The following is a 27,892-nucleotide window of genomic DNA, read 5'->3' on the forward strand; positions in this document are numbered from 1 at the left end:
ATATTTAATGAACAAAAAAAATCCCCCAGAAAAACCGCGATGTAGTAAAGACGCGATAATCGAGGGATTACTGTATACCCGCAACTGAGACTGCGCCCTATCAGACGGTGTGTTTTATAGGTGTGAAAATACGGTAATCGTATTTTGGAAAAACGGGCCCAAATTAAAAAATAATAATAATAAAAAATAAAATTAAATCGAGCACGGTAACATCCTAGAGCCGTACATTTGAAATTGTTTCTCACCGCTACCTCAAATATAGTAACTTGATACTCACAGAACAGCAAGTGTGATGTTGCGTCACGGCTAACTGATGGTGGAGCCATAAGGTTGTCTGCATGGGAACTTTCTGTTGCCGTGCTGCCGTTCGGAGGCTCCACCCATCTGCTGGCCTCACTCGGTGTCCACCTGGGGATGTCCATGCTCTCATCTTTTACATGTAAAAAGACTTCATCCACCTTTTTGAGGAGATGATGCTGCTGCTCACTATGGGGTTTCCCAGCTGTTATGAAGTTCTCTTCATGCTCCTCTTTAATGCGTACAAATTCTTCATTCTCTTCTTCTTTGATGGGAGCAGACTCCTGTTTCTCAGGACAATGCACTTGACAGACATCTGCAAGACAAAGATCATCAGCACATATGGACCAAATCGCATTTCTTCCTTTGCAATCTTGTGTCCCCAAACGATTGACTGCTGACAAAATAATCCTCCACAACGACTAATGGGCGAGACACATGGGAAAGCGATGGCAAAACATTGTTGGAATTATGCACACATCATTATCATTTGTCATACATTTGCTGCCATAAAGTACAAGCCTTACTTTGCAATTGAACAACGCTTTACTTGCTTTGTATAAAAAAATTGCCACTATTTCATGCCTTGCCAACAATGAACAATGCTTTTCTTAACAGTAATAGAGTACAACACTCTTGATACTCCGTTTCCAGCCTGGTAAGCGCCGACTGCTCTTCCATCTTATAGGGGAGGTGTTACGATCGCGCCGCGTCGTCGTGGCGCGATCGTAACATCGTTATCATCGTCCGGGGGCGTCCCCGCCAGCCGGTGAAGAGACGGAGGGGCCGGTCTGGCGGGCGTCCGCGCCGGCCGGTGACAAGGCGTAGGAGTGGCCGGTCCAGCGGGCGTCCGCGCTGGCCGGTGACGAGGCGAGGAAGTGGTCGGTCCGGCGGGCGTCCGCGCCAGCTGATGACGAGTCGTGGGAGTGGCCGGTCAGGCGGGCGTCCGCGCCGGCCAGAGACGAGGCGAGGAAGTGGTCGGTCCGGCGGGCGTCCGCGCCGGCCGATGACGAGGCGTGGGCGTGGCTGGTCCGGCGGGCATCCACGCCGGCCGGTGACGAGGTGTCGAGGTGGGCGGTCAGGCAAGCGTCCGCACCGGCCTGAGACGAGGCGTAGGAGGGGCCTATCCGGCGGGCGTCCACGTCGGCCCTTGGAGAGGAGTGGGAGTAGCCGGTCCGGCGGGTTTCCCCGCTGGTCCTTTAAGTGCTGGCCAAGCCCCCTGCCCTTAACAGACACCAGAATCTTAGAACGGTCATCGGGCACCTTACCCTAGCTGCTCGGGGGGCCGCCTGCCCCCTCGGCCGGGAGGGCCGGAGAGTCGCTCTCGCCGTCGCCGGCCCCCTCGTCCAGGGGCGCCGGAAAGTTGCTCTCGCCGTCGCCGCCGATACCAAACTGGAACCAGGCAAACTCGAATCAGGCAAACTGGAACCAGGCAAACTGGAACCAGGCAAACTGGAACCAGGCAAACTGGAACCAGGCAAACTGGAACCAGGCAAACTGGAACCAGGCAGACTGGAACCTGGCAGACTGGAACCTGGCAGACTGGAACCTGGCAGACTGGAACCTGGCAGACTGGAACCTGGCGGACTGGATCTAGGCGGGCCACCCGGCACCGGAAGCCTGGTTCGTGGCTTTGGCACGGGTGCGACTGGCGGCCCAGGTGGCAAAGGGAGTAACTTGCGTGGCTTAGGCACAGGCGCGACTGGCGGCCCAGGTGGCAAAGGGAGTAACTTGCGTGGCTTAGGCATGGGAATTGGAGAAGCTTGGAGCGGCGTGGTCGGGCGAGAAGCTTGGAGCGGCGTGGTCGGGCGAGAAGCTTGGAGCGGCGTGGTCCGGCGAGAAGCTTGGAGCGGCGTGGTCGGGCGAGAAGCTTGGAGCGGCGTGGTCGGGCGAGAAGCTTGGAGCGGCGTGGTCGGGCGAGAAGCTTGGAGCGGCGTGGTCGGGCGAGAAGCTTGGAGCGGCGTGGTCGGGCGAGAAGCTTGGAGCGGCGTGGTCGGGCGAGAAGCTTGGAGCGGCGTGGTCGGACGAGAAGCCTGGAGCGGCGTGGTCGGGCGAGAAGCCTGGAGCGGCGTGGTCGGGCGAGAAGCTTGGAGCGGCGTGGTCGGGCGAGAAGCTTGGAGCGGTGTGGTCGGGCGAGAAGCTTGGAGCGGCGTGGTCGGGCGAGGCGTTTGGTCAGGGCCTCGAGCGTCCCGGCCCACCTTCCGCTTCTCCCTGCGGCGCTTGCCGCCTCCTCCGGGAGCGCGGAAAAGCACACCGGCCGCCACGTCGTGGCCCATCGTAGATGGCCAGACGACAAGGTGAAAGACCTCGCTGCTGCGCCTCCCCAAAAAAACGAGACAGGCGGTGTTCGGAACTCCTACCTGAGCCTCCCCGCCGGCCGCCACGCGGTGGTCCCTTGTAGATGGCCAGCCGACATGGCAGATGCTGGTCGGGGTAATCCAGGTCGGAGTAATCGGAGGAGTATTGGTCAACGTCCTCCGGTGGAGCGTATCAGAGTCCGAATCGGCTAAGAAAATCACTGTCCGAGTCCGAATCTCCAGCATACAAATCTATTAGCTCCCGGTCATCCTCACCTTCAGAAAAGTCAGAGTCCCAACCGACAAAGATTTGGCGTTCTAACGGGGCCGATGGAGGCTGGGGATTCTCCCTCCATTGAGGAAAAAACTTGCTGGAGTCAGAATTTAAATAACTTGGGCGATGAACTGGGGGCGTCGGAACTTGGGTATTATGACTTAGCTGTGCTGGCGGCCCAGTGCGACGCGTTGAGCGGAGGGTGGGTTTAAAGGTGGATGGAGGCTCAGAATTACCTCCTAGTCGAGATTCCTCCGCTGCCAGAACGTCTCTGAGGTGCCCACACCATGGCGTGTCCATTATAAACTCCCCAAAAGACTTTAGGGGGCTTCTCACTGAATCCATGTGGTCACGGGGCTTCGAGAAGGGTGGCTGGCGTCGACGAGAGCGTCGGCGCGAGCGTGGGTGGCCTCCCGCTGGGTCCATTATGGTCGGATCGTTCTGTTACGATTGCGCCGCGTCGTCGTGGCACGATCGGGTATATATTAGGACCCAGCCGCGGGAAACAGGAGTTGAATCGAGGCAGTTAGCTTCAAACGACATCCTTTAATAAATCAACAGGGATCTATAAATCAACAATGGCTTGGAAACAAAACGGCAGCATTATGGGCGCATGCTGGAACAGAAGTAACGATCAGACAATGGTACTATGACTCATTGAACTTTAAATACAAAAACAGGAAGCAATCAGTGGATTGACCGCAGCTGCTCTCTGATGGCACATCAGGAGGGACAAACAGACCGCTCCTGACAGGAGGGATCTTACTTTCCACATTATAATAGATGGAATGATTGGTCTGAAGCGTCGCTTCTTCTCCTGGCACTTTTGTCCAGCTCCGAGCTGCATTATAAGGTAAACAAAGCAGCCGTATTTTTAAACAATAATGCGATTATCGCCATCTGCTGCCAGAGTCCAGTCCAAACACGGTTCGTGTCTTGCCGAAGAGCGCAAAGTCCTGAAAACAATGAAGTGTTCTCGAGCTGTGGGGCCTCGAGTGTAGCTGTGGGGGGGAAGTGTCCGTGGTCCCAACATAAATCATGAATTAATTTATAGCCTTATTACTTATTAAAATGATGGCGCCATCTTTGTTTGTATATTTAACTAATTGTATGTAATTTATTTTATTTATAAAATAATATTATATGTACCATATTTTCACACCTTTAGGCCACACTTTAAAGTCTAACATTTTCTCGAAAATGGTCAATGCGGCCAAACGGTTGGCGCGTTTGGTCTGTGCACTAAACTCAATTTTTGTATGGCCCTGACCGCTTGAGTGACGGTTTTTATTTCTTGCCGGCACGCTACTAATTCCGATCAACCCAGCGGACGTTTACCCAAAAAATAACCTCGCGCGCATTCCAAGCAGAACGGTAAATCCATTCAAAACATCCCAGGGGAGTGGCAAGGCATTTGACTTCCATGTGCTTGCAGCACTTTTAACCCTCAAAAACACTCTCAATACTTAAAGAAACAGCTTATCAGAGCTATACAGAGGAAATGCCTAGCGTGAATGACAACACAATGCGGGTGTGAACACTTGGAAAATGTACTGAAGTCATGGATCGAACACAATTTAAAAGCTTTGCTAACGTATTGCTAACGGATGGCCAATATTGTAGCAGGCAGCGTCGCACGAGTTACGTGACGATTTGAAATGAATTGTCGATGCCGATATAACAGCGAGGAGAATCAAAGGCTTGGGAGTTATGCATGTCGCGAGTTACAACGGATTGTGGATGACTGGGCTCAAGTGTCGGCCAGCACTGTTCGAGCTTTTGCCAAAGCTGGAATCAAGTTCCCGGAATGAACAACTCCGACTGACAGTGGAGCCTAGCATGTTAAAGGCCCAACTCTTTATATCAGAGTGTACCTTTGACCTCAATAAAGCATTACCAAACTCAGTTTTGCTCGTGCTGTCTTTAAAAAAAAACATGCTAGTGCCAAGCCTAACATACGCTAGCAGCTAGCATAACATAGGTACGCTAGCGGCTAGCATAACATAGGTATGCTAGCGGCTAGCATAACATAGGTACGCTATCGGCTAGCATAACATAGGTACGCTAATGGCTAGCATATCATAGGTACGCTAGCGGATAGCATAACATAGGTACGCTACTCTAGTATCAGGCTAGCGCCTTATCGGACGCGGCATCCAATGTATTGACAAAAAACTGAAAATATACCCGCAAATGAGACTGCGACCTATCACACAGTGCGTTTTATAGGTGTGAAAATACGGTATGTATATTTTTTCAGAAAAGTGTGCAACAATTTTTTTATGCCCTTGCAACATTTTGTTCAGATTGTTCAAGTGTTCAGTAATATCAGACAAAAATGCAAGCCCCAGTAGACATTCCTGAGAATGTAATTCCAACACCGGGCTTCGTTTTTTCTCCATGGACTGTCTGATTCCTTCTCAGCACGGCCCCTTGACTTGATTGTCTCACTTCAGTGTGGTATGGCTGGCTGCGGGTAGTGTTATTGCTGAGAAGTTTGTCAATTTGACGATGGTTCAGACCACTGGATCGGATGAAGTTTACAGTGCGATCAACCACTTCCGTGATGGGATTAATTTTCAGGGGCTTGCAACACAAGGCCTTCTGGGGCAGTGAAATGTCCAGAAGCAATTGCCATTTAGTTTTTGTACTTTCTCTCTGAACTTTATCACAACACATGCTTTTTTCCGACTATGGATGAAGCGCTCTCTGTAACCAGACTGACAACATGAGTCCTGTCCAATCCATCTCTGTCCAGTGCAGCAACGACAGAACCTCCATTTTTTTTTTACTTTTGTGGTGTCTATCATTGGCACCCAGCAACGATTATTGTTGCAGATTTGCTCACAAAGCTATTTTCCAGACGGACTTTTCCAGAAAAAAATGGACATCATTAAGAAAGGGCGGTCAACTCCGAAGCTAGTAAGCCTGTTACAGCCGGGAAAAGGGTGTGTGCACCACTTTCAGTGCGCTAACTTAGCTGCAGAAGCAAATATATTGTTGTGTTAATTTAAAGCCATTTTCAACGCGGACTATGCCGGAAATATGACAGGACAGGCTGGACTTTCATCATTAGCTTCGTGGGCGATAGAAAAGAAGGAAGAAAGAAAGGAGGATGGATATTGTGTACAGTTAAAAATGATTTTTGGTGAGTATAATATGGCTGTATTCCTAAATAATATTTCAATTGTGGGCCCGGTTCTGATATCTGAAAAGCTCCAGTGTTTGTATTTAATCACTAAATGCTGCTAGGACGTGGATTTTTGCCCCAGTTTAATTTTTGCCGTTTCGCCATTGACATCCATCGCTGGCTTTTCCCGGGAAAAATCCCCCCCTGGCCTGGTTGTAATGTCTCAAAAGCTCCAGTATTTGTATTCAATCAATAAATGCTGCTAGGAAGTGGATTTTACCTCATTTTAGTGCATTTTTTGCCGTTTCACGTATGGACGTATATGGATGTATCGACGTTCATCGCTGTCTTTTTACTGGGGAAATGATACCCCGGGCCCGGTTCTGATGTCTATAAAGCTCCAGTATTTGTATTTAATCAATAGATGCTGTTTTCGGCTGGATTTTACCCCATTTTCGGGCAATGTTTGCCCGTACGCCATTGACGTTCATCGCTGTCTTTTCCCGGTAAAATCACCCCCCTGGCCTGGTTTTAATGTCTGAAAAGCTCCAGTATTTGTATTTAATCATGAAATGCTGCTAGGAAGTGGATTTAACCCCATTGATTTATTGATTGTTTTCTGTGTTGCAGCTGTAGCTGCAGTAGAGGTTTTATGGCCATAAAATAGTTTTTGAGGGTTGGATTGATACGTTGAAGGCACTACCAGAAAATGCACGGACCGCCACTGGTGTGCTATCTTTTGTGATGCATATTGTACTTTCATCCCTAATAACCCTGCTCCAAATGGACGTCTCACCAAAGCCTTAGAAGCACTCCGAACCCTGACTAATATATATTGTTGTGTATACTACTTTACTTATTCTCTGTGGCTGTTGCATCATCCCCTTAGCTTGTAATCTGGTTGTTCGTTTGATCGATAGGGCAGTGGGACCAGATCCTAAAGATCAGTATGCTCAGTTGCTCCAAACTGACCCCTCTGCACCCCCGCTGAGCATGTGTTCATGGATACACTAATGTAGTGTTTCTTCGTTTCTTTTCTTATACTAATGTAGTGCTTCTTAGTTTCGTTTCTTACTAACCTGAGTGTTGTTTGTCGGTGTGGTCTCTTTGGGAGACCAAGAGAGGGAATGAAGAATATGACATATTTTACTCATTCATTTTGTTGTAGCTGTTTCATTTTGATATATTACCACTGTAGGATTAAAACTCTTGTTCTTAACTCGATTACAATGAACAAAATCTCTTTGTCTGAGTTTCTCCTTCGAGGTTGATTTCACGCTGATAAGAAGACAGATGGTGGGCTTCCAAAAGACAGTGGCGACAAGGTGCTATACAGAGGATGCAGACTTCAAAGAACAGCGGAGACGGACAATGTGGATTCCAGCGGAGAAGGAGACAGAGGACAGATGTGGATTCCCGGGCCAGCAGATTCCAAGGGGGGAGACCCCTCAAGACCGTCGTGGGACAGTCCGCATCTCATTAGAATCAGCGAATGAATATTCATTTTTGTATTACTATAACTGGGCAAACTCGGGTTTGGACCTTTGTCTTTCTCATCCTCCACTGTGCATGGCGACGCTCAGCTGGTTTATATATGGGAGGGGGACCCGGAGCTCTGTAAGGATCAATATCAGTAATAAAGCATCTGTGGAGTAACTTGCAAACCCTAGTCTCCTTCCTTCGATGCTGAACACGCACAATTGTTAGACAGGACCAGACTGAGTTAAGGAATTAGGGATAGGTGCTAAAACTGTATATCTAACAACTGCAAACACATAAAAAATGACATCGTCACATCAATAAACAGAATTGATCATATATACTTACAATTGCTATTTGGATTGAAAAATACTTGACAACTATTTTGATGTCAACTATTTTGATGTTTCCAAATATACATCTACACTGTGTTACTAATAATGGGGGAATAAAAACATTAGTAGAGAGAACCTTACTAGACATGGTCATTTCTTTTCAAGAAATTCTTACTATTGACACACTGTGTCAGCACTTAATGAAACCGTGTTGGTCACCCATTAGTGACCCCTGCAGTAGTTATAAAATCATTGCAGGTGAAAAAAAATCCAGTTTTTTTTTATTCCAAACGGAGTTGATATGTAAAATAGATCAAATTTGAGTTACAATTTTTAACTTATGTACAAATTTTTGTTAACTGTTAAATCATATGAAATAAAAGTGATTTCGTTTTGCGTCACACGATCAAAATGATTCCACACTGGGGAAAACTCCTTAGAACGAGTTGTTCCTTTGATAAATATATCATAATTACGCAAAAGGCCATCCAACAGACCTACGACACTTTGATACAGTGTATGTCTTTATACTAAGCACTTTGGCCAAACGATACATTTCCTGTACCGGACACGTCATTCTTTCTTAAAGATATTACGCCCCAATACGGGCTTTCTCTCTTGAACTCTCCAGTGTCGATCGTCCCATCACTATCAGCAGAACCCTTTTTAGCTTAGCCTAGCTAGCAGCTACCAAAGGAACAAGTCCGGGTCGTCCAAGAACTCGTTGGACCTTTGCGCACTACTTTAGCTAAGCCTAGCAGCTATCAAAGGAACAAGTCGTCGAATGCTTGTTTATGCTTTAGCTTAGTTTAGCTAGAAGGTATCAAGGAAACAAGTCACCGAACAACTCGTTGGAATTGTCCTGGCTAAGTTAGCTTAGCCTAGCTAGCAGCTATTAAAGGAAAAAGTCGTCGAAGAGCGTGTTTATGCTTTATCTTCGCTTATCTTAGCTGGCAGCATCAAATAAACATGTCCTCAAGTCGTTGAAGAACCCGTTAAAGCTTTGCGCCCTACTTTATCTTTGCTTATTTTAGCTAGCAGCTATCAACAAAAGCGCCGCCATCATCAGAATCCACGCGTGGAAATGTCCACAGGAACGAAACGACAAAAGTTCCAGGAGGAACTTTTTGACCTCAAAGGATATAGACTAGAAGGTGGGTTGACTTTTTATTTCCATTAATTCCCTCAATGTTTAATGGAAAAATAGCTTTAAGGCTTAAAGGTATTCTATTGACGTAAAATTATTATAGCATTCGTACTTTTTCACGAATTCGCACTAGCGCCGTTCGAAGAAAGACGTAATAAATACTGTTTCTATTTCAATGTGAACACTCTAGGACGGAAAAATGAGTCTCAGCGTGTTTATCCCGTAACAACGGCAGAAAACAGTAGCTTTCCTTTTATTGTATCTTATCACAATGTATTTTTCTTTATTACGCAATGCGCGAGCGCCCCCAAGAGACGTTCAAGAGTCATTCCTGCTACTCGCCCTCCATTTTTGGCTACATGCTTGAGTAACATAACACTTACATGCTGTAAATTTAAAATGCAAAAAATGAAGATGCAGATGCACTAAACAATGAGAGTAGCGTTCAAACAAAGCTGTCAAAGTTGCGGCCTGAGGGCCAAATCTCTGTGGTGCTGCCTGCAGAGTACTTCATTTTTAATGTTAAAATTCAAATGTAATTATAAATAAATTTAATATGTACTCTTTTACCCACAATTTTTTTCTAGAAAAAAACTTAACTTTTTTATTTAAAAAATCTAATGTTGAGTTGTTTTGTTTTAGTAAAAATATAATATAAAAATAACAACAATGTAACATAAGTGATTTAAACCATTTTGCTTTTTAAATTTAATTTTAATTTATTTTTCTCTCTATGAAAAACTACAAAAAAGGAAATATTTGATGGTTTCTTTAAATAAATATCCCCAAAATAATGATAGACTAGCTTGAATAAAAGACAGTGGTGTGCTTCAGGGCCTTCAAGGCCTTCTCTGCTGGCCTAAGAATATATCTGAATCATATATTATATTTTGTCCATCAATACTTATTAAAAAAATCCAAATTGTCTGTTAGCTTCCTTTCATTGCTTTCCCCCTGGTTGCACTGCTTCCAGATGTGTGTTTTCATATTGAAGCATTTAACCAATCACATTTCAGCCATTATTTGTTGCCAGGGTCAGAAATCTGCCTCAAGGCCTTCACAATCAATTCTGCAGGCTCTGCTCTGCTGCATTAAACAAGCGTCGATAAGACTGTTGCTTTAACCAATCAGAATTCGATTTTGTGACACCAATGCCTTCTCGCAGGCGTAGGGATATGTCATCGCTTTCACCAACTATGATTGGCTAGTGATAGAGTAGGCGGGCCAAAGCCAGAGTGAGCCAGCCAGAGCTCACAAACTCCACCCACAATGGCCGACGGAGGAAAACAAACGGATTTGGCTGCAGATTTGCTGATAAAGCCATTTTCCAGACGGATTTTTCAGAAAAATGGAAATCATTAAGAAAGGGTGGCCAACTCCGAAGGTAGCAAGCCTGTTACAACCAAGAAAAGGGTTTGTCCGCCACTTTCAGTTCGCTAACTACAAGCGCAACCCCTGGCTCACGGGCTCCGAGGAACAATGCAATTTGTATTGCTGGGAGTGCTTCTTATTTGCCACTGATCGACATGGTGTTTGGAGCAACACTGGATTTGCAAATTTGACTTGTTTAAAACGCTGCATCCCCAAACAAAGGAAATTACAGACGCTCCCCTACTTACGAACGAGTTAGGTTCCGAGCGATTGTTCATAAGTTGAATTTGTTTGTAAGTTGATTCAGTGCTATATTTTATATTATAATTTATGTTTAAGGCCTATATAAGTATATTGAAGGTTGATATAAGTGCATTTGTATTTTTAAGGCTTGTATAAGTAACACGCATTGGTTTGTACTGAAAAAAAACATTTAATACAATGAAGAGTATGTACAGTACTGTATAGAGAGAGAGAGAGAGTTGATATGGTTAGACATTTGCAGGGCTAAGTTGTATGCAAACACGATATTTTTATAGCTCACACAAACTCCCGCAGCCTATCTTACATTGTGCGATGCGAACAAACAATTGCAAACCGAGTTTGCCACATCGCACAATACAAGCAAACAATTGCAAACCGAGTTTGCTACATCACACAATACAAGCAAACAATTGCAAAGCCAGCTAGTTAGCCTATCTTACATTCCACGATCTTAACAAACAATTGTAAAACCAGTTTGGCCAGTCTATCTTACATTTTACTATCTTTAACAAACAATTGTAAAGCGAGTTTGGCCACATGGAACGACATGAAGAAACAATTATTAAGCCAGTTTGCCAGTCTATCTGTCAAAGCTGGATTGCCTCAACAATCCTCTTCATACAGAAGAAGCAGCAAAACACGTGGTAGTTTTTGACTCCCGGCTGGTGGAGGTTATCTGGAAGGGAGGCCTCATCTCGACCGCTCTCAAAATGGCCACTGCTCGCTCCGTTTCCTTTGTTCTTGGCTAGCCCCCACCCTTCCTAAGAAGGGGGGGAAGCGGACGGATAGAGCTGTCCACATGAAGCTCCCTCAACCAGATACGCCGTCCGAACGGTCGGGGAAGATATTTAATAGAAGTAGGCGGAGACAAACTTAAGGCGGGGATACAGAGGGGTGTGTTATATACAAAGTGATGACAGGCCTTGACCTGTAGGTGTCAGTAAAAATTCTATTCTAGTGACTTGAAATTCATAAGAGTGCAGAAGGGTGCAAGATTAAATATAAGAATACAAATCATATTTCACACTATCCCACACTTTTCTCTCATTGCTGAAAGAAACATGGATTTACATTCCCACCTGTCCACTAATAAAGTGTTTAGTGGCACGTCGGGCAAAATACAAAACAACCTGATCACTGATATTGCTGAAGTGATGGAGGAAGAGATGAGAAGGGAAATATAAGTACTGTTTGTCTCTATAATGGTGAATGATTCTGTGCGGTGTGCTGAGGGATTTAAAGCACATCTCGGATGATTTTGAATTTTGGTTTTTTGCTTCACACATTAAATGGCATTTTTGAGCATTCAGACGTGCTTTTTTCAATACTACAGAACAACAAACTGGATGTACAGTTTTGTCCTGCAAGAGTAAAGGAGTTTTGTGACAGTTGAGCGCTAGAGGAGTCGATATGAGGAAATCTACAAGGCCACTGAATGCAGTGCGGGTGCTCCAAGCGCACGAAGAGGTCAAACGCAAGATTCTCGCGCGCACGAAGAGGTCAAACGCAAGATTCTCACGCGCATGAAGAGGTCAAGCGCAAGATTCTCGCGCGCACGAAGAGGTCAAACGCAAGATTCTCACGCGCACGAAGAGGTCAAGCGCAAGATTCTCGCGCGCACAAAGAGGTCAAGCGCAAGATTCTCGCGCGCACAAAGAGGTCAAGCGCAAGATTCTCGCGCGCACAAAGAGGTCAAGCGCAAGATTCTCGCGCGCACTACCACCAACTCCACGACAGGATTCTGGACAATATTACTTGCCAGACGTGGACCAAATTTCAAGAACACGAAAGACTGATGTTTCTTTCCCTCCTCGACCCACAGAAGTTTTGGGAATACCAGAAAAGTTTCCCACATGCAGCCTTCTCCATCTTAACGCAGAGCCACGGTACACTTTTCGATCGGCATCGGCTGAAAACAGAACTGATTGTAATGTATATGCCACGGATAATTTTACAGGAAAATATCCCACTGATCTCCTTGACTTCCTTCAGCAGAAAAATCTGAGTTAGAGCATGGGGCGGCTGTACACAGTGGGTTTGACATTGACCATCCACGTGTCCACTGCTTCTGTCGAACGGACATTTTCAGCCCTAAATAGAATCAAAACTTATGCCAGAAATACAACAGGTCAGACTGGACTGTCAGCATTAGCTTTGTTGGGGGGGCTTTGAACGAATTAATTTGTTTTTAGTTCACTTCAATGGGAAACGTTCACTCAAGTTACGAGAAGATCGACATACAAGCTCAGTCCCGGAACGAATTAAGCTCGTATGGAGGTACCACTGTACTGCATTGTGATGAAATGAATGTATGGCGCCCTCTTCCGTTTGGTTTCATTTCCGTGAACAAGAAATTCAGTCATTTTATGATTGGAAAATGGTTAATCATTTATCTTTTTGTCTTTGCAGGTTTCAGAAATGATCTTGGTGCTGATGGGCAGGAGTCTGTTGACCTTGAAGGGGAAGTTGAGCTCCCCCAAATCAAAGAGGAGGAGCCAGAGTTCCCTCAACAACAAATTGGAGACGAGCAACTTCCAATCAAAAGGGAGGAAGATCATTTCACCTGGTCACTTGGTGAGTTCGTGAAGAGGGAAGATGTTCTGGGTGTGGCCAGCGGAGGGGTGGAGCCTGCAAACACCACAACATCTTCCCTAATTAAAGAGGAGGAGCCAGAGTTCCCTCAACTACAAATGGGAGACGAGCAACTTCCAATCAAAAAGGAGGAAGATTATTTCACCTGGTCACCAGGTGAGTCCGTGAAAAGGGATTGTCTGGGCGTGGCCAGCAAAGGGGAGGAGCCTGCAAACGCCTCAGCATGGCCCCAAATTAAAGAGGAGGAGCCAGAGTTCTCTCAACAGTGCAAAAGAGAAGAGCAACCTCCAATCAAAAACGAGGAATGTGTCAAATGGTCAACTGGTGAGCCTTTCAAGAGTGAAGATGATCTGGGCGTGGCTCACCAGAGATGTCCTCAGATGTCTCCTTTAGTAGGATTAGTCTTCAACCGTGGTGAATCCAGGCGCTCCGCCGAAAATCCTGCCCGTAAAAGGGTTTCAGACGCCGTGGGCACGGTCTTCTCCAGAGATGTCGACCAAGCGTCCGGACTCCTCCAGTATGTTGACTCCCGGGCTCAAAGGACCAAAATGATAGGTTCACCAATAGGTATTCCCAAATTCACCTTTAAACAAAAGAGGCATCTGACTCATATCCGTATTTCTTGCAAGAGAGAATCGATCCACACGCGTCTCCGGTCAAGATCATTCTGCCCACTCGATGTCTCTCTTGCTAATTTATTCATAAGATTTAGCAACATGCATCACAGAAGTCTAAACATTTTTAGAGTCTCATAACAATTCACAGTCCTCCGATTCTTCCCAACAGAGTTTTGATGTGAACCATCTTGAGAAGCCGACGCTTCCCAAAACAATCCACAGTTCCCAAGAGCGCTTGTTGGCGACCATCTTCAGAAGCCGATGCTTCCCAAAACAATCCACAGTTCTCCAAATCTTCCCAAGAGTGCTTGTTGTGAACCGTCTTGAGAAGCCGATGCTTCCCAAAACAATTCACAGTTCTCTTGATGCGAACCATAGTCATTACTTTAGCAAGGGATGTATTAAAATGCTTTTGATTAATGTCAATAACTCTAAAATTAAAGCAAAGCGTTCTTCATTGCAAGCACATAAATAATGATGAATATTCACACACATTTATAATAATGATTAATATTCCTAATAAGCAAAGCATTCTTCGTTGCAAGTATTTTTATAATAATGTTTAATATCCAAAATAAAGCAAAGCGTTCTTCATTGCAAACACATTTATAATATTGATAACCCCAACAGTACCCTTATCACAATGTATTTTTCGTTATTACGCAAAGCGCGAGCGCCCCCCAGAGGCATTGAAGAGTCATTCCTGATACTCGCCCTCCATTTTTGGCTGCATGCTTGAGTAACATAACACTTACTTACATGCTGTAAATTGAAAATGTAAAAACTGAAGATGCAGATGCACTAAACAACAACCAGAGCAGCGTTCAAACAAAGGTGTCAAAGTTGCGGCCCAGGGGCCAAATCTGGCCCGCTTTGACTCCGTGGTGCGGCCTGCTGTAATCATAAATAAATTGAATATGTACTCTTTTACCCACATTTTTTTCTAAAAAAAACATTTTTGATGAAAAAATCTAAGTTTTTTGTTTTGTTCTAATAAAAAATATAATATAAAAATGTAAAAATAAGTGAATTAAACCATTTTGTTTTTTTAATTTAATTCAAATTATATTTTTCTCTTTATATGAAAAACCAACAAAAGGAAATATTTGATGTTTTCTTTAAATAAAAATCCCCCAAATAAGCTAGCTAGCTACTGAATAAATGATAATGCTTTTTTAATGGCTCCCCTTTGAGAACGTTTTCAATTAAAAGGCTCCAAAAAGATTTGGGCAAATTTTAAGGGCCTACCATCACCGGTGAAGATACTTTACACCCCACTAGTCCTTTTCTTTGTAAAAATACACCCAAAAAACAGTTTTAAACACATTTGGCTGTTGACGAGAATACTACAATGGTAAGTACAGTGGTATCTCGACATACAAGCCCCCCGCCACACGAGCATTTCAAGATACGAGTAAAATTTCCAGCAAATAATTATCTCTACATACGAGACAAATTTTGAGATACGAGAAAGCCAGGTGGCCTAGACATGAGAGGCTGTTTCTGATCTTAATGCATCTTAATCTTTTTTGCCGCATCTCTTTCGTGCATAACAAATATCTATGAGTACTGGGTGGAGTGTTGCATTTTTTCAGTGTTTTTCCCGTCACTCAGCGCAAAAAGCGTAGCGATCGCTAGTACGAGGAGTACCGTATTTTCACGACTATTTGGCGCATCGTATTTTAAGCCGCAGTGTCAGTAACGAGTGCTATTTCTGTATTTTAGACACAAAGCACGCACCGTTTCATTAGACGCATATATATTATATATGGATGAACATCGAAAGGCAATAGCGCTGGCTACCGGAAGCAGTCTATTTCCGGGTTCCGGTGCGCAGTGACTGCTGGGAAATATAGTTCTTGCACGCTACACCCACACGCTAAAAACACGTTTTAAAAAGGCAACGGAAGCAAAACTGAGTTTGGTTGTACTTTATTTAGACATTTTACAACTCACTCATGTCATCATCACCCACAAATCCCTCAAAGTCCTCATTTTCTGTGTCCGAATTAAACAATTGCCCAAACGACCCTTCAAAAAAGCCGGGTCCCCTCTCTTCGTTCTCAGAGTCACCGTCATTTCCATGTGGCTCCTTAGAAATGATGCCGGCTTTGGCAAAAGCTCGAACAACCGTGCAAGCAGACATGTTCGCCCAAGCGGCCCCAATCCATTCACAAATCATAGCATAAGAAGCCCGGCGCTGCCTGCCACTTTTCGTGAAGCCAGGCATGGCATATATATTATTTATGGATGATTATCGAACCATAATAGCGCTGTCTACGAAAGCAGCCCCAGACGCTATTTCCGGTGCGCAGTGACTGCCGGGATAAAAAGTCCTTTTGTCAATACACCCAGGTTGACGGCTGTGATGACTTTGCACTAATAGTATCAATATACTACAATGGCGAACACACTAATTTGGTGCTACATGTACCAAATGCACGCTACACCCGCACGCTAAAAACACGTTTTTAAAAAGGCAACGGAAGCAAGACTGAGTTCGGTTGTACAGTGGTACCTCGACATACGATCTTAATCCGTTCCGGGACTGAGCTCGTATGACAAGTTTCTCGTAACTCGAGGTAAAGTTTCCCATTGAAATGAATGGGAAACAAATTAATTCGTTCCAACTATCTGAAGAAAACACCAAAAACAGGATATTGGATTGGAAAACATGTTTTATTTCTTATAATTCACCATCTATTAACAAAGTAATAAATAACGAGTGGTTTGATAGTAATAATGTGTTTAATAGGAGTAAAATTAGACACATTTCGCGGAGGGAAGAGAACAACACACACGGAGGCGGAGGGGGGGGGGGGACAGTTCGGGGTGACTTTCTCCACGGCAACATTGCACTCTTAAACGAACAAACAAATTTAAATTAACTTGGATAACTAAAAAAACAGACACTCAACCTTTAATGTAACTTCAAACAAAACTAAATTCTAAATTAGTTGTAATCTTTTTTACCTTACTTAGTTCTACGGGTTGACACCACCTGGCCGCTCCGCGGAAGTCTTCAAAACAAACGCATCAAGCGTTGTTTGTTTTTGTCTACCCTTCAAAATATTTCGATAATGTCGAATACAAATGTCATCATAATACGATGATGCGCGACCACTTGCCAGTTTGTCAGGGTGAGTCTTTTCAATAAAATCCGAAACCTCTTGCCACTTCGCGAGCATGTTTTTGATATCTTTTGTAGTCGCCTATTCCACCGCCTCCTCGCTACTAAGTTCCGGCAACAAATGTTCACGCTCCTGTAGGTCGATTAAATCCTGTCCGCCTGGGCATTTTTTCCAAAAAAGACCAGTTTCATCGCAGTTGAAAACTTGCTGGGGGGTGTAATTTTCCTGGGCGATAATCAAGGCAAATGTCTTAATAAATTCCACCGCAGCTTTCGAATTGCAACTCGCCGCTTCTCCGTGTCGGATTACAGAGTGTATTCCAGATCGTTTTTTAAATGTTTCGAACCAGCCATGACTCGCTTTAAATGTTTGTGAAGTTGTTGAAGGCTCTCCTTTCGTTGATATCATATCTATGTAAATTCGGCTGGCTTTTTCACAAATGGTAGACTCGGCCAGGCTATCTCCTGCTAATTGTTTATCTTTTATCCACAATAAAAGAAGGTTCTCCATCTCGTCGTGAATGTCACTGCGCCGGTGGGAAATGATAGATAGTCCTTTGGTCGGCCTCTTCTCCTTAATTGCGTCCCTCTGCTTAAGGATGGAGGATATGGTTGACGTATTCCTCTCGTATTGCCGAGCGAGCTCGGTAACACGTACCCCACGCTCATGTTTTTCAATTATTTCGCGTTTCATGTCCATTGTCAACGGTCGCCTTTTCTTAGCAAAACTTTGCCGATCCATTGTAATACGTATTGTTTACCTGGTATGTAAATGTAGACCAAGTGGGGGGAAAACGCGTGTGGAAATGCAAAGTCCGCCCACCAGTGCTCGTAGACATATTTTTTACACGAAAGAGATGCAAAAACAAAAAAATGCCATGGCGACCTGGCTTGGTCGCATCATGAAATTTTGACCGCATCACGGGCGAATTATTCGATCGAAATTTCCCCCGTAAGACGAGCATTCCGTATGACGAACGGTCGTATGACGAGGTACCACTGTACTTTATTTAGCCATTTTACAATGTACTCACGTCATCACCCACAAAACCATCAAAGTCCTCATTTTCTGTGTCCGAATTGAACAATTGTCCATCGAAAACACCGAGTTTAATACGTTCGTCCAGGCGGCCACAATTCATTCGCAAATGGTAGCTAGCGTAACTATTCCAAGGCTGTCTTCCATGGTTCACAACTGTGTTGATGCCCATCGCCAGGCCACAATCCATTCACAAATAGTAGCTAGCTAGTAGCTACCGTAACTAGTATTCCAAGGCTGTCTTCCATGCTTCGCAACTGTGTTGATGCCAATCGCCAGACCACAATCCATTCACAAATAGTAGCTAGCTAGTGTTGATGCCGATCGGCAGCCCACAATCCATTGGGTGTATTGACAAAAAAAAACTATATGTCACTGTGCAGTACTTTATCTACGGGAAAATAGTAGAGTCGGGGGCTGCTTGCCATAGTTGTCCTATGACGGATTTATTTTATTTTATCGTGATAACAATTTTAGTATTGGTCCATATATAAAGCGCACTGGATTATAAGGCGCCCTGTCTATTTTGGAGAAAATTTCAGACTTTTATGTGCGCCTTATAGTCGTGAAAATACGGTATATATTACTTCTCGTTGGCAAGTGGTCGTGCGGTATCCTATTGTGAGGACATTTGTGTGCATTTTGGGAATATTTTGAAGGGAAGAGAAAAGCAAACAACCCCTGATGCGCCAACCCGGCCGGGAGAAAGTTTAGTGTAAGGTTAGATTAAACTTATTTTTGAGTGTGTCTGCATCGTAATCCAAGTTCATTTAAATTTGTTTATGTTATATTACGATTCACCAGTGCAAAAAGTCTCCCCCGCATAACCCGCCCCCCTCTACGTCCCTCGCTCTACCCTCGTGAAATCCGTCTAATTTTATTTCTATTAAACACATTTTTAGTAATATTAAACCACTAGTTATGTTACTTTGTTAATAGATGGCAAATTAGAAGAAAATACTTTTTTTTCCAATCCAATATCCTGTTTTTGGTGTTTTTTCTGAGGGTTGGAACGAATTAATTTGTTTTTAGTTCATTTCAATGGGAAACGTTCATTCGAATTACGAGAATATCGAAATACGAGCTCGGTCCCGGAACGAATTAAGCTTGTATCTCGAGGTACCACTGTACAATATTTTGCATGTGTGAAGACGTTATTGGGCCAAAAAGTTTGTAGTAAAGCCTTTTCTCAAAATGAACTACTTAAAAGGCCACACAAGAACACACACTGGTGAAAATCCATTTTCTTGCTCAGTTTGTTAGTCAAACATTTACAATGAAGGGAAGTTTAAAAATACACAAGAACCCACACTGGTGAAAAACATTTTCATGCTCAATTTGTGGTCAATCCTTTCCGCATCAGCAATATTTAAAATCTCACAAGAATCCATACTGGTGAAAAACCATTCACCTGCTCATAAAATTATGCGATTAAAAACATTACATTACTTATTTTTGCATCACTGGGACATTAGGTCAGTGTGAAAAAATAGATTTCGGAATAATTTTGGAGGTTTATGTGGTGAATAACAATAAATGAAAAGGAAAAAATATTTTAAATAATCAACATAATCTGAATGTCACCACTATTTTGTCTTTAAATCACGTGTCAAACCGATTCCGCCGAGGGCCGCGGTGGGTCTTGGTCTTTGTTCCAACCGATCCAGTGCCGACATTTTAACCAATCAAGTGTCTTCTAAAATAAGTAGCACCTGACTTTAATTAACTGATTACACTTGCAATAGGTATCCTCTTGTTGAGTTGGAATGAAAACTTGCATCCACTGCGGCCCTTTGAGGACGGGTTTGACTTCCCTGCTTTAAATCGTGTACCGGATGACTGGATCAAACCTAAATCGTGACTTTTCTGGCACTTATTTTTGCAAAATAATCAACCATGCCGTGATAATAAACTTGTAAAAGTAAGGAAAAAAATATTTCCCATTTTTGGCTACATGTAGTAATACATATTATCTTTTTGTCTTTGCAGACTTCAGGGAAAATCTTAGTCCTGATGGGCAAGAGTTTGTTGGCCTTAAAGAGCTCCCCCAAATCAAAGAGGAGGAGCCAGAGTTGCCTCAACAACAAATGAGAGAAGAGCAACTTCCAATCCAAAAGGAGGAAGATGACGACACCTGGTCACCTGGTGAAGCCTTGACGAGGCAAGATGATCTGGGCAGGGCCAGCGGAGGGGCGGAACCTGCAAACGCCTCATCATGGCCCCAAATTAAAGAGGAGGAGCCAGAGTTCTCTCAACAAACAATGATAGATGAGCAACTTCCAATCAAAAATGAGGAAGATTATGTCACCTGGTCACCTGGTGAGTCCTTGACGAGGCAAGATGATCTGGGCGTGGCCAACGTAGGGGTTGAGCCTGAAAACGCCTCAACTTGGCTCCAAAATATAGAAGAGGAGGAGCCAGAGTTCCCTCAACAGTGCAAAAAAGAGCAACCTTCAATCAAAAACGAGGAATGTGTCAAATGGTCAACTGGTGAGCCTTTCAAGAGTGAAGATGATCTGGGCGTGGCCAACAGAAGGGCGGAGCTTCTGAGCGGCAGCTCAACAGAAGGATGGCGAGCAGAAAATTTAATTGCTCCTTTATCAGATGGCAACGACTCGCTTTTTGCCCATGATGATGTTGAAGATGTTAAGAAAAATCCCAGTGGCGACAAACTCTGCAAATGCTTTCAGTGTGGGAAAACTTCTGGGAAAAAGTCTAATTTGAAAAGACATATGAGGAGCCACACTGGGGAGAAACCCTTATCATGTACAGTTTGTGGTAAAACATTTACACACAAAGGAAAATTTAAAATGCACACAAGAACCCACACTGGTGAAAAAACATTTTCCTGCTCAATTTGTGGTCAAGCCTTTTCTCAACAGCAACACTTAAAAAGGCACACAAGAACACACAGAGGTGAAAAGCCATTTTCGTGTTCAGTTTGTGGTCACAGATTCACACGGAAGGAGAGCTTAATTAGTCATGCAAGAACACACACCGGTGAAAAACCATTTTCGTGTTCAATTTGTGGTCAAGGATTCACAGACAAGGGAAACTTAAAATCCCACATAAGAACCCACACTGACAAAAAAACATTTTCCTGCTCAGTTTGTGGTCAAACATTCACACAAAGGGGACACTTAAAAAACCACACAAGAACCCACACAGGTGAAAAGCCATTTTCGTGTTCAGTTTGTGGTCAAAGATTCACACGGAAGGATAGCTTAATTTGTCATGCAAGATCACACACAGGTGAAAAACCATTTTCATGCTCAGTTTGTGGTCAGACATTTACACGGAAGGAAAAATTAAAAATACACACAAGAACCCACACTGGTGAAGAACCATTTTCGTGTTCAGTTTGTGGTCGAAGATTCACATACAAGGAAAGCTTAAAATACCACATAAAAACCCACACTGCCCAAAAAACATTTTCCTGCTCAGTTTGTGGTCAAACATTCACACAGAAGGGAAACTTAAAAACCCACACAAGAACCCACACAGGTGAAAAACCATTTTCCTGCTCAGTTTGTGGTCAAACATTTTCCCAACGTAGAAGCTTAAAAGAACACTTATCAACCCACACTGGAGAACAATGTTTTCCTGCTCAGTCTGTGGCCACAGATTCGCTACAACAGCCCAATTAAAAAGCTACACAATTAAAAAACCTTTTCCAGGCGCAGTTAATGTTCCAATATTTTCACATAAGTGAACCTGAAAAGAAGACTTAACAAACCCACACTTTTTTTGCTCAATGTGGCAGGAATATCTTAAAAACACATTTACCCTCATTGGTCAGAAACCCTTTTCCTGCTCAGCTTCTTGCCAGAGATTTAGTCGTAAGGATAGACTTAAAAGACGCAAATGTGGTGTGATAAGCAGTGGCCAATTACGGCTTTGCTTGTTTAATCAATTTCTGTATGAAAGATCATTGTAATCAAAGTATAATTGTATATTGCATTCTGAAAATCTTGTTTACACGTTTAATGTGTAATATCGATCCACCAGATTCAAATACAGTAATACCCTAAGATACGAGCTTACTGCGGGATCGAGCTAGTATGCCAATTTACCCCTATCTCAAGTCAATTCTTCCCATAGAAATGAACAAAATACAAATTTATCTGTTTCCATCCTAAAAAAAAAACCAGGATGTTACATTGAATAAACATCTTTATTTGTTCTAATTTACCACCGACTCTCTAACGGGAACCATCTGGTGTGCTCATATCTAAAATTTGTCTCGTATCTCAAGGTAAAATATTTGCTCAGAATTTTCCTCGTATCTCAAATTTCTCGTATGCTGAAACACTTGTATCTCAAGGTATTACTGTATAAGAAACTTGTGTCGTTGAAGATTTTATTTACTTCACAATTCTATCCGAAATAGTAGAGCCTAAATTAGGAAATTACAAAGTAAATAATCAATGTGATCTAAATATGGAAAATGTGTTCACAGCTAAAGACATGCCTAAGAAATTTGAAAAATGGTTTTATTGAATTTGTTAGCAAATCCATCAAGAATATTGAGTGTTATTCAAACATGATACATTTTATTGAAAATAATTGATATATTGAATCTAGGATCTAAGAAACATTAGTAGAAATATGGTGTGAAAGACAATGAATTTGCTCAAATTAAATAAGTAGTACAATGTCCTTATACTTTTGTCATATTATAAGATGTATCACGTTTTTAAACCGATTTAACGTGTCATCTTCTGTGTAGTTCCAATAAAGCTCTCTTTTGTGAAAAATACTTTTTGTCTTTTTGTTGACAAAATCAGCCTTCCAAATTCAAAGGTGACAAAAAAGAGAAGCATTATTTGCTAAGATTTAAAACTAAGAGGAAAATGAATACATTAATTTGAACAATTTGACAAATTAATATATTAAAGATTGTTTTCTTTCTACAGGTGTGAAAATACGGTAACTTCATGTCTGAAATTAACGGTAAATTGTTTTTATCTTTTTGATGTTGAAGGGGATAATTGGTAGAAATGTAATTAGATTGTTATTTTGTGTGCAACAAAGAAAGTTCTATAGGAGATGATAGACAAACTACAAAGGGAAGGTAATGTTATATGTTTGCAAAAAACTACTAGATTGGGGTATTATTCATTTCAAACAACTGCGCGATTTACATTATTGAATGAATTTGTGTCAGGAGCAGCCTGCTGGTGCTTTTCTCACTCTCGTTTGTCCCTCCTGCCCTGCCGTTGCGTTTGCGCAGCTGCGCGTGATTCGTAATCAGTCTCTGAATTGTGTATTTAAACACCAATGAGTTTAGTATCATGGTCGGATCGTCTGCATAAATTCCTGCGTAGATTCCATTGCCATGCAGCCACGCTACCCTTCTCCTCGATACCACTTGTTCTCCAGTTTTCGGTTTGGTTTTGTTTGCGTTTCACAAGTCCTCGTTGTTTTGTAAGGTCCCTTCTAAGTTATTAAAGTTGTTGTTTTGGAGCACAAATTGCCTCATCCTCACCTGCTTCCCCGTCACTGGGTCCTAATCCTTTCTACCTCGCCGAAGACGTCTCCCATGGACGTAACAATTTGGAGTTCTTGATTAGCATGCATTTTATGTGGCTTAATTGCTGTAAAGGGTACAGGCTTAATATATTAATTCTCACAAATGGGGGAAATGGTGGTTCAATTCTATTAAAAGATATACTGTTAGGGTTATTAGTCTTACATTATTATATATTTGCTCGCAATGAAGAATGCTTTGCTTTACTTAGCTTGTTAACATTAGAAAAGTCATTTTAGTACATCTTCATGCAACGGAGTAAATGCTTTGCTCCTTAGTTAGACCAAACAGGAAGGTTGAATCCTCTTGGACAGCTGGAATGTGGAGAAGAAACTTCGGCTCTACATGACCTTCATTTGTTTTGAGAGCTAAAACTTCTATTGTAACTAGGGTCCTTTACTATTGACTTCTCACTCTTATTTTCCCACCCCTCCCTTAAGAGCTGAGACATCCATTGTAACTAGGGTCCTTGAAGCTAATAAACAAGGAAAAGATGCGTGTAACGTGAGAATGAACATGGACAGAGACGAGTCGATTCGATTCTCTCTTGCAAGAATTTCACAGAGGATTGTTTTGTCTCTTTATTTGTGCGTGCATTTGTGAATGCCTATTAGTGAACCTGTCATACCGCTACTAGGATACAAGGGTGAAGAGGTCATCCTGCCTTTAACTTCCCCGGTAGCCACCAAGTGCTACTCATAAACTCTCACTCATTCTTTCATCAAAGTGCCCTGTCAACTTGATGGGCCGGCACCTTCTTATCACGATGTGTCCTGTCCAGATGGACACATTCTTTTGCAGTCCCGATTATCGTCCTGAGTTCCAGCTTCCACAACTCCAAGACTCTCCAAGGCACCAACAAGCAACTTATTGGTGAACCTATCATGCCACCACGAGGATTCAAGGGTGAAGTGGTCATTCTGCCTTTAACTTCCCCGCTAGCCACTAAGTGCTACTCACAGACTCATTCATTCCTTCATCTATGCTCCGAAGTGCCCTGTAAACTTGATGGACCGGGATCTTCTTATCAAGATGTGTCCTGTCATCAAATGCAGCCCAGACGGACTATATCTGCACTTTCCAGATGGACACTAATTCTTTTGCAGTCCCGATTATCGTCCTGAGTTCGAGCTTCCGCAACTCCAAGACTCCTGCAAGGCACCAACAAGCAACTGCCTCAATCTTTGCTGACATTTACTGGGCTCGACTTCGACGGCTGGAAACAAGCCGAACACTGCTGGACACAAAGTTCTGGATACGGGACATACGTACCTATGACTTGGTTTCTGACTGCTTGCATTTCACGCTCTACTATGATAGGGAAGGTAATGAGGTCTATACTGATTCGTTTCAAACAATTGAAGGACACACTTGGCAAATACATTGTGGCGATTTGTTTATTGGTAACCCGGAGTGGCTTTCAATACACATTTGTCTGATGAACAATTAAAATGGTACATGAAGGATAACCCGCCGGATCTCCCCATGTCACCATCTCATCCACATGTTTCCATGATGATATCTCCTCACTCAGCTAAAGACCTTGGGCCCTTTGTACGAGAATACATGTTGGCTAAGGATTGGAAACCCACCATAACTCAATCTTTGTTTTATTCTCCATTTCTTGATGTTTATTGTGTCCAATCTGAAAAAGTCAAACCATGCTTCGTTTTGGAGCATCGACTGTTGGAAGACACCATGGTTGCGAAACAATGGACGGTGACATGGCCTCAATGGTTCTCGCTGACCTGCCGGACACAATTTGTTCCGTTACTCCTACAGACATGGGCTTGTGTAACATTGCTTTTGCACTTTTCACATGACTTCCAATCTCATGCATGTTGAATGCAATTTTTATAATTCAACTGTTCATTTCAGTAAATAATGACATTGAAAAATACTTTTTTTTAAAGGTACTTTGTCAAGTGAAAACAACAGTGGCTGAGGATGCCAATCACATATTTGGATTATCATTCATTAAAAAAGCCATATTTTTTGTCACTTTTACTGAACCAAGATGCCTCTTGAATTGTATGAAGTTTCCCTGCTTCCTACCTTGGCGTCTTGTGGAGCTTGGCCGTCTTGGTATTTGTCTCCTTGACTGCCCCCCTCAGGTCAGTGGTGTCCTCCTGGATTAGCTTTGGCATATGGCCAATTCATTCCAACTTGGTGTCAATCGTGGAAGCCTATTGACAAGGACGACGTTTAAAATGTTAAGACAATTTGAAAAACGAGCACTTTTTAATCAGTGCTTTTTTGATGAAAATGTTGACCATAATTCTTGCTGAACTTTTATTCTTGACAATGAAACTAACCTTCAGAACAATGTTGCTCGACCTCCAGGAACGGTGGGCCACTAAAAAAGCAAATGTGCGGGGTCTCTTTTAAGGTGCTCAGTCAGGTTGATGTCTGCCATCTATAGAAGAAATGGCATGATGAACATTTTGATGGAGAACATTGCATCGGTACGAAGTGGGTTAAGGATGACTCACATTGAGTTTTTTTTCTTGTAAATCTACTCGTTCTCTAGGCATCCTTGACCACCTTGCACACCACCAAGGACTTCAAGAGGAAGATTTGTTTATTTTTTCCCAGGCTCAAGGCTATTCTTGAATCCAAGACCTTGAATGAATCCTGCAGGAGCAGCTCTCCTTGTGACTCAATGCATTCATCAAAACCTGAAGGAGGAGAGATGAAGGTGACATGTAAGCAAACTGGACTTGATTCGTGAGCAAATGTTTTGCCATCTTGTCATCATGTTCAGTTACCTTCCAGCATGGAGAGATGCATGGCATCATTGGCATTCTTGGGAATGCCAAGAGTTATATCCAGGGCTTTTTTGAGCTGCTCTTACCCTTATTCACAGCATTGCAGCAGATTTTTAAATAAGCCAACAGACGCTTACTATGGCTGCGGGACACTGTTCTCACAGAATAGCGAGAATTTACTGTATATAGGTATTGTTATATGCTCCGTTTGTGTTACATCTTTTGGACCCAATTGCAGTGAAGCAGGCAAGGAGAAGGAAGTAGTACTCAAACGAAACTTTAATAACTTAAACCGGAGGCAATAGACTAACAAAAGACTTGGCGTCAAATAACGAAACAAAATCTGACTAGGGGAGACGCGGGAAAGCGAGGAACGAGGCATGCCACATTGGATCGAGGAAAATGTGGAAACATTGCATGGTAATCAGCAGACGATCCAACAATGACAAAGCAGTCAGTGGGGTTTAAATAGACTGACATGGGTTGACGAGACAATTCGGAACACCTGGGAAACACAAGAATAAATTCAAAAAACGAGCAAGCAGCAGTTATCGACATATTTGGGAGTCCCGCGTGGACTGCGTTCCCCAAATTCTAGACAGGAGGACCCGTGCTCGCGTACACACCTACCTCCATTCAGCACAATCAAGTTTTATCCAGATACGTGGCAAAGACTGTGCGAGACAGCCCAGTCATCAAGTCACCTTAATGACAAGTACACTTCTAAGTTTCCTCTCGTATAGAATTTGAAACCCCTCTTCTTGGCCACTCTGTAGTCATACATTCATTTGGAAGGAAAACTTAAAGCATTACACAACAAATCCACACAGGCGCAAAGAACTTTTTAAACATTCAGTAAGAGAGCAATTTTTTGCTCAGTTTGTTGCCAATGTTTTATGCCTAAGGACAGGAATATCTTTTCTCATATTTAGATGTAATTTTCGATTTTTTTCACTTTTTTTTACCTGTCTTGTTCAGTTGTTTTTTTAACTGGTACTACATTTTCTTTTTGTTGAGAACATGCTCTCAAAGTGTATGAAACCAGAATGCAATTAATCACTTGTTGTTGTTAATATTTGAAATAGATGACAAAAAGAAAAATGGACTAAATGTAATGAAATAAAAATGAATTTTCCTATTTGACTATTTTCTGTTCCTTTTTCACAATGAATTTTAGGCCTTACCTGACATGTTTCGCGGTTTCACTTCCGCCTTCATGAGAATGTCAGGGCATTTCAAAAAACAATGGTAACTTTTTTGCTCAGTTTGTTGCCAATGTTTTATTCCTAAGGATAGGAATTTATTTTCTCATATTTAAATGTAATTTTCGATTGTTTTCACTTTTTTTACCTGTCTTGTTCAGTTGTTATTTTAACTGGTACTGCATTTTCTTTTTGTTGAGAACATGCTCTCAAAGTGTATGGAACTAGAATACAATTAAACACTTGTTGTTAATATTAGAAATAGATGACAAAAAGAAAAATGGACTATATGTAATGAAATAAAAATGCATTTTCCTATTAGACAATTTTCTGTTCCTTTTTCACAATGAATTTTAGGCCTTACCTGACATGTTTTGCTGTATTACTTCCGCCTTCATCAGAATGTCAAGGCATTTGCGG

At 42.8% G+C, this 27,892-nt stretch overlaps 2 protein-coding genes and 1 long non-coding RNA gene across 5 annotated transcripts in view; 2 read left to right on the top strand and 1 right to left on the bottom strand.

Annotated features, from left to right (window-relative positions):
* The window catches only part of LOC144065575 (uncharacterized), a 38,227-nt gene extending 15,496 nt beyond the window's left edge, over positions 1 to 22,731 (top strand). The window contains exon 3 of the mRNA XM_077588549.1: positions 21,804 to 22,731. The gene's annotated coding sequence lies outside the window, so the exon portion shown is untranslated. The remainder of the gene's footprint in view (positions 1 to 21,803) is intronic.
* On the top strand, positions 8,394 to 22,731 carry LOC144065507 (uncharacterized). Of its 2 annotated transcripts, none has more exons than XM_077588422.1 (3): positions 8,394 to 8,966; positions 13,004 to 13,342; positions 19,962 to 22,731. In XM_077588422.1, the coding sequence occupies exons 1-3, from the start codon at positions 8,897 to 8,899 to the stop codon at positions 21,617 to 21,619; spliced, it is 2,067 nt and encodes a 688-aa protein (XP_077444548.1). In that variant the 5' UTR covers positions 8,394 to 8,896; the 3' UTR covers positions 21,620 to 22,731. The 2 variants fall into 2 exon arrangements, with proteins under 2 accessions (XP_077444548.1, XP_077444547.1); XM_077588421.1 differs by having other exon boundaries at positions 8,395 to 8,966; positions 13,004 to 13,753.
* Positions 22,732 to 24,925: 2,194 nt separating this feature from the next.
* LOC144065671 (uncharacterized) lies at positions 24,926 to 27,252 on the bottom strand. Of its 2 annotated transcripts, XR_013297253.1 has the most exons (5): positions 26,271 to 27,252; positions 25,995 to 26,180; positions 25,818 to 25,918; positions 25,558 to 25,688; positions 24,926 to 25,250 (listed from the first exon to the last, which is right to left on the bottom strand). It is a non-coding gene; the product is annotated as an uncharacterized LOC144065671 (long non-coding RNA). The 2 variants fall into 2 exon arrangements; XR_013297252.1 differs by having other exon boundaries at positions 25,995 to 27,252.
* Between the last annotated feature and the right edge of the window lie 640 nt (positions 27,253 to 27,892).

This window comes from Stigmatopora argus, chromosome 20 (genome assembly GCF_051989625.1).
Source record: "Stigmatopora argus isolate UIUO_Sarg chromosome 20, RoL_Sarg_1.0, whole genome shotgun sequence".
NCBI lineage: Eukaryota > Metazoa > Chordata > Actinopteri > Syngnathiformes > Syngnathidae > Stigmatopora > Stigmatopora argus.

Excerpts from the sequence above, each read along its gene's own strand:
- LOC144065507 (XM_077588421.1), top strand. The coding sequence starts at position 8,897 with ATGTCCACAGGAACGAAACGACAAAAGTTCCAGGAGGAACTTTTTGAC. Across the intron at positions 8,967-13,003 it reads CAAAGGATATAGACTAGAAG|GTTTCAGAAATGATCTTGGT; the intron begins GTGGGTTGACTT and ends TTGTCTTTGCAG. Across the intron at positions 13,754-19,961 it reads AATGATAGGTTCACCAATAG|ACTTCAGGGAAAATCTTAGT; the intron begins GTATTCCCAAAT and ends TTGTCTTTGCAG.